Raw genomic sequence first — 6,814 nt, forward strand, 5'->3', positions numbered from 1 at the left:
AAAGTAGAAAGTCATATACACCTAGGATGACTTGAGGGTGAGTAAAATGCAGCCTAATATTAATTTTTGGGTGAACTAACCCTTTAAGTCGCTGGGGCAAAAATCATTAGGATATCAAGTAAAGAGCATGTTCCATGAAGATATTTTGTAAATGTCCTACCGTAAATATATCAACTTAATTTTTGATTAGTAATATGCATTGCTAAGAACTTCATTTAGACAACTTTAAAGGCAATTTTCTCAATATTTAGATTTTTTTGCACCCTCAGATTCCAGATTTTCAAATAGTTGTATCTCAGCCAAATATTGTCCGATCCTAACAAACCACACATCAATGGAAAGCTTATTTATTCAGCTTTTGGATGATGTATAAATCTCAATTTCGAAAAATTGACACTTGGTTTTGTGGTCCAGGGTCACAGTTTAAATAAGACCGTACTTTGCTGTTTGGTGATCATTCACCATCAAACCACCATTACTGTATCAATGAGTCGGAGGTGAATAGATGCAGATTATAAAGTGTTTTGGGTTTCTTCTTACCACATAAGAGCATGTTATCACTTCGAGAACATCAGTGCATGCGATAAACTGAATATAATGCAGAAAATAATGTTAAAAAAAAAGTTATATAGTTGTATTCTTTATGGGTGAGGACTTGAATGGAGTAATAATGCCTGATAATAAAGGATTTCATCAGTAAATTTATAGTATAACAAACTCTATTATACTGGATAGCGTATTTTGTCATTATTTTGAAAATAAAATTTTCTAAATGCAATCAATGACAATATGTTAAAAACTTCTAAATGATTTTAAAATATTTAAAATGTATGCAGTCAATGAAAGAAAGAAACTATTAAATGTAATCCTGTATTTTAGCAGTTTAAATGCAGATCTACAGTGGGTTTACGGTTTGTGAGTATCTACAGTATTTGTGTTTGCTTCCAGATGATTCTCTGATTACCAAACGTGGATTCTTGACACCAAGTTTGCTACGAGAACACGTCATCAAACTCTGGGAGAAAGAAGGTAAGATTGGTTGAGTTTAATTCCCATTTCCTTTCTAGGTTTCGTAATGCAAACAAAAGGTTTTTTGAATGTATCATTTTGATTCTCTAGGTTTCTTCCTGAAGCATCTGTTCTCAGGGTTTGACATGAACAACTCGGAGAAAGGCTTCAGTCCTGAAGTTTTCTTTTTGGAGTTGCTTGTGGTTCCTCCATGCAGGTAAGTTTATCACTGTATGTACAATGCCCTGTACACAACAACCTGTTAGACATTACTCTGAGATGATTATGTAGTTTCCTGTTTTTACAGAGAGATTTTTGACTGAATGAGTTGTGTGTGTGTGGTGTACAGGTACAGGCCTGTTAATCGTTTGGGAGACCAGATGTTCACCAACGGACAGACCGTGAACCTCCAGGCCGTGTTAAAGGATAGTTTCATCATTCAGAAACTGCTCGCACTAATCGCTGCTGAGAAGACCAACGCTACTGAAGACACACAGACAGAGATGGAGCAGGTGGGAAGAATTTATGTTAACAATAAACTAAATACAATAATACGCTACATTTATTGTTATCACTTTGAATCGGAGTTATTTAATTTGCATGAATCTTTCTTTATGTATGTGGTAGTTTCCATGAAGCATATAAGGCTTCAAACTCATATAACATTGTGAGCTTTTTTTGAATATTATTTTTATAGAATGGTTGCACTCTATTAATTTGGCACATAGATGTTAATTAAATGTAGAAATTCATTACAATTTGAAAAAAAAGAATGGGTAACAGGATTGCAAATTTACCCCAAATTGAGCTGTTACTCAGTAGGGGGTAGTTTGGACTAAATGTTGGTTTGTAGAAAAATTATATGGTAAAATTGTCCATAAATGAATGCAAATAATATATGCATAATTCTGTCAATAACTTTGGTACCAAGGTTGAATGACAAATACAGTCAACACAAACCAATTTATAAAAACTAAGACAATTTGACCATTTATTTCAACTTCCCAAGTTGTAGACTGGGTCCAAAAAATGTTACTCCCTAAAGTAAACATTTTATTGAATGTTTCTGTGTTTAACAGGGGAAATCCATAAAATCATGTGCATTCTGAGGAAGTACATTGTAAATCGTTTTACGTAAATGATCATAAATCTATTTTCAGTTAATTTTGAGGAAATATTGTGTTTTGTTGATTTAATTTCAGCAGTTGTATGTGTATATTTTTAATGATAGTAAATCAGTTGCGATTTCCTTCCATTTCAAATCCATCCATTTATTTGCACCTCTCTTATGAGAAGTGCCATGTGTGTTCATGATCTGTAATTTCTTCAGTCCAGTGAATCTACAGAGATCAGTCAGATAGATCAGACCTTCTTAACGGGAATCCAAGGCCTGACTCTCACAGACAAGCTCTATAACATGTGGATCCGCCTGCAGAGTCACGTCAACATCGTGTTTGACAGCGACATGGACAAACTGATGACTGAGAAGTTCCCAGGCATCCGTCAGGTCAGTGTGTGGCAGATCTCAAGGTCAGAATCCATTATGAAGTAAAATAGGTGGGAAATAATGTTTTGAAGTGTTTGTCTCTTTCGAATGTGTCTCTCAGCTCTTGGAGAAGAAAGAGGGTTTGTTCAGGAAACACATGATGGGAAAGCGTGTGGATTACGCTGCACGCTCAGTCATTTGTCCTGATATGTACATCGGAACCAATGAGATTGGAATACCAATGGTGAGACTGGATTTTACCTTTTGATAGCGTTTTTGATAGTGTTTGGGCTGACTGTTCGTTATTCTGCTTATTGAACAGCTACTTATCAAATAAAGAAATACATGGACATGACATATTCACCAAACAATACATACTAAAGTCCAGTAGCTGTAGCAACTCTCTCTGTACTTGCTTTGATATGGAAAGAGCGATTTCAGAGTTATACGAGAGGCATGAAAGTAGCGTTCATATGTTGTCATTGTTAGCAGTGAAATATCCAGTTTAGCAGCCATTGTACAAAAGTGTTTAATACTGATTTTGGTGTTTTTGAAAGTCGTTTGATATGGTTCCTCTAGGTTTTTGCTACCAAGTTGACGTACCCACAGCCGGTGACACCCTGGAACGTGAAGGAACTCCGGCAGGCAGTGCTGAATGGACCCAGCATCCACCCTGGAGCCTCCATGGTCATTAATGAAGACGGGTCCCGAACTAAAGTCCAGTAGCTGTAGTAACTCTCTCTGTACTTGCTTTGATATGGAAAGAGCGATTTCAGAGTTATACGAGAGGTAGCGTTCATATGTTGTCATTGTTAGCAGTGAAATATCCAGTTTAGCAGCCATTGTACAAAAGTGTTTAATACTGATTTTGGTGTTTTTGAAAGTCGTTTGATATGGTTCCTCTAGGTTTTTGCTACCAAGTTGACGTACCCACAGCCGGTGACACCCTGGAACGTGAAGGAACTCCGGCAGGCAGTGCTGAATGGACCCAGCATCCACCCTGGAGCCTCCATGGTCATTAATGAAGACGGGTCCCGAACCATCCTCAGCAGCAGCAACCTGACCCAGAGAGAAGCCGTGGCCAAACAGCTCCTGACCCCCAGCACCGGCCAGCACAGGATACCCATGAAGATTGTGAGTCGGTTATCTTGACAAAGATGCACTGCTATTTGGGTAGATTTTGTATAATATTATAACATCTGGTTTCATGAGCCATACTGTTAGATAGCTAGTCTACGCACACTATAAGATCAGTTTTATCCTATATTAATAATTGAATGTTGCTTCTAGGGGTGTGTAATATTGACAAAAATGATACCTCGATGTTGGATAGCCGACTCGCAAAGTTTTTCATATTCTTCATATTCAGTGCAGCAGTTAGTTCATAGCAGTGATTTTTTCAGTAAGGGGTGATATTTTCCACCTTAAATTGATTTCCTGGGACATTTTACTTTTATAAGATCAGTTTTTTTCTAACCATATTAGATGTATGCATCATTGTTTGTCACCTTCTTACATTTAATCAAAATTCAATTAGAATAATCAGACAAAGTGTAAATGTATTTACACTGCAATTAGCCAATTACATTTGCATAAATCATGCTATGAGATTTGTTTTAAAAATTATATTTTGAATATTTAAAATATGAAATGATTTTGAATGAAATTATACTTTAAATATGAAACTAAAACTGTCATTGAGTCAAGTATTCACCCAATTTGTTCAGACTGATTCATTCAGGAATAAAGCAATGATTGCTGAATGATTGATTTGTTAAAAAATGATGATTGATACAGGAATGAAATGTGTGTTACACAACAGTTCTGCTGTGGATTGGAACTGTTTGTGTTGGTGAAATAGAGCAAAAACAGACAATATGGACAAAATTGTCTAAATATTAACTTGTTGTTTATTACTGAACTGTTGTGTAAAATCAGTATCACATTTGCAAGTATGCTGCTATTCGGGAAAACGGCACACTTGCTTGTGTGATATTGATTACCTGTATTGAAAGGTATGTATTTTGTAGAAATATAAAATAAAAACATCACATACATAGGTTTTTTTTTAGGGGTCATCCTTACTATATTTTATTAGGCTACACCACGCATTGAACACCTGCACTATCAGTTTGTGTTTGGTTTTTGTGAAGTGAGTGACATCATAATATCAGCTTTCACATTGTATACTCTATAATAGTGCTGTTACAGCGCACTAGTGTTCATTTCTTTAACAAGAACTGTGATGAAAATATTTGTAACTTTTTGCATGACTAAGACTAGACAAAGATGAGACAATCAATAAACACACACTATGACTATATCAACATGCAATATCATTAATGAAAATGAGGAGACTAAAATGTAGTTTATAAAATAGAGGAGAAAAATATAGACCTCCATGGGTTTCTAGATGTCAAGAGTTTAAATGTAATTTGGAGTTTTGTGATCTCCACTGAGATGTGCTGCTCAGATTAAATTGTAATAGAGCCAGTCTGTGTTCCTTCACACGGATGTTTGCGCTGTTTGCTGTGCTAATCTGCCATCAAACCTTCTGACTGGCGAACTGTACAATCCCTGCCAAACCTGAGACTCGAACCCAAGTCAGGCTTTCTAACCATTAGGCCACGACTGCGCCTTTATTTGTGGTTATTGGTGAAATTGCAATTAATTCTGATTACATTTCTCAAATGACAACAAAATTTAATTATAGTTTTGAGCAAATAATTGTGATTATAAATTTAACCACAAATTTTCAAATCTGGACTAAAATTCCCAGACTTTGACAACTAAAACTTGACAAAAAAAAAAAAAAAAGGATAGGTTGACTAAATATAATTAAAAAAAAAAGGACATTTATCACCGGACTGAGACTAAATTTAGAAACTGCTCGAAAAATTAACATGAGAGTACATACACCATGCTTCAGTTTTTACAAAGTAAAAAAAAAAATCTGTCAGCTCTGTCATAGTAGTAGCACATGTAGTCATTACACAATGAAGTTATGGAGCTCACGCAGGGACGCATTTAATAAAATCTATCTTGTGTAAGAAAGATTATCATGATTGTTCCTGTTGGGTATCGTTTGTTTTTTTTTCTCGATACCGGTGCCAAATCGATACTTCTAAAACGGTTCCGGTGCCTGAACCGATACTTATAAAAAAAATTAAAAAAAACAATTCCCCAAAAAATAATGGATTGGCCATTAGCACTATAAACACATGATGTCTGTTTCATATAATGGGTTTTCATGTTTTTGTGACGAGACAAAAACATGAAAACCCATTATAAACGAGGCATTCGTTGCATCCAGTGGCATTTTCATGTCAATCCATGTTTGTATTTACTGAAAACAATGCGCTGTTACTTTAATTCAGAGCTTGCAGCGCAGCAATAGACTTGGCAAGAATTAAAAAGTAATGCAATTTATAAACTTTAGTGAAGATGCGACACTGCCTCGATTGTGCAAGTGACAATTCCTGTGTCAACTGTGCAGCGTGCAGCTCGCCTATAGACAAACGCCATGTGGTGATTTGAAGACATTTGCCTATTTTGAGAGAGAAAGAGAGAGCACGTGCGGTGATTCACTCACGCTGTTTGTGAAATTACGTCTCACACAAGGTTTTCAAATTACTTTATAAGTTATATCATGAAGAAATATGAAGGTGAGTACCTCACCTTCAGCAGTATAATTATTTCACCCGCACCGGAAAGAGACTGAGACGGTGTCGCTGCATGTCGTGCCAAACCTCTCACAGCAGCATCTAATATCCAGTCACAGAAGTAGAGAAACTCTTGACCCTCCAGGAAGTCCCTTATATGGACAAAGGTATCGCTATTATAGCTGTAACTGAGTAAACAGAACATACAAACGTTTTGAATGATAAAACAAAGACAATAAACAATCTACTGCGACAATATAGTTTATCTGTGTTATTAAAGCCATCTCTGGTATTTTAATAATAATTAAGTATATTTATAATCCATTGCTAATCGATGTATTCTTTTTAAAGTAGCCTATGGAACATATTTTCTGCCTCATTCTGTGACAAGAAGCCACATCAGATCACAAAAGGAAGCATTTGACTGGTGTTGTGGAGTAAAAAGGTTATAATGTTCTCTTTTGTTGGACAACAGGTTTAGAAATGTGAATACAAGGGAAGTTTAGCTTTAGGCATTTTAATTTAAGCATGTTTAGCTTAGTTAACGGAAGGCTACCTGCTGCCACCAGAGCCATTTCAGAGTCATTTCTCGAGTTGTGCTTTTAAGTCTGAATGTGAAAACAACATAAGACACTCTCGTTACTACAAAGATGTGTTG

The 6,814-nt window shown here is 35.9% G+C and overlaps 1 protein-coding gene across 1 annotated transcript in view; it reads left to right on the forward strand.

Moving 5' to 3' along the window:
- Window positions 1–948: 948 nt before the first annotated feature.
- The window catches only part of LOC107733402 (DNA-directed RNA polymerase I subunit RPA1-like), a gene marked incomplete at its 5' end in the record, with an annotated part of 23,282 nt that continues 17,416 nt past the window's right edge, over window positions 949–6,814 (forward strand). Inside the window, 7 exons of the mRNA XM_016545003.1 lie at window positions 949–1,029; window positions 1,120–1,225; window positions 1,358–1,520; window positions 2,339–2,515; window positions 2,616–2,738; window positions 3,074–3,166; window positions 3,494–3,636. Coding sequence (XP_016400489.1) covers window positions 949–1,029; window positions 1,120–1,225; window positions 1,358–1,520; window positions 2,339–2,515; window positions 2,616–2,738; window positions 3,074–3,166; window positions 3,494–3,636 — 886 coding nt within the window. The remainder of the gene's footprint in view (window positions 1,030–1,119; window positions 1,226–1,357; window positions 1,521–2,338; window positions 2,516–2,615; window positions 2,739–3,073; window positions 3,167–3,493; window positions 3,637–6,814) is intronic.

This window comes from Sinocyclocheilus rhinocerous, unplaced genomic scaffold (assembly GCF_001515625.1).
Source record: "Sinocyclocheilus rhinocerous isolate Xijiao unplaced genomic scaffold, SAMN03320098_v1.1 scaffold460, whole genome shotgun sequence".
In the NCBI taxonomy this organism is placed as follows: domain Eukaryota; kingdom Metazoa; phylum Chordata; class Actinopteri; order Cypriniformes; family Cyprinidae; genus Sinocyclocheilus; species Sinocyclocheilus rhinocerous.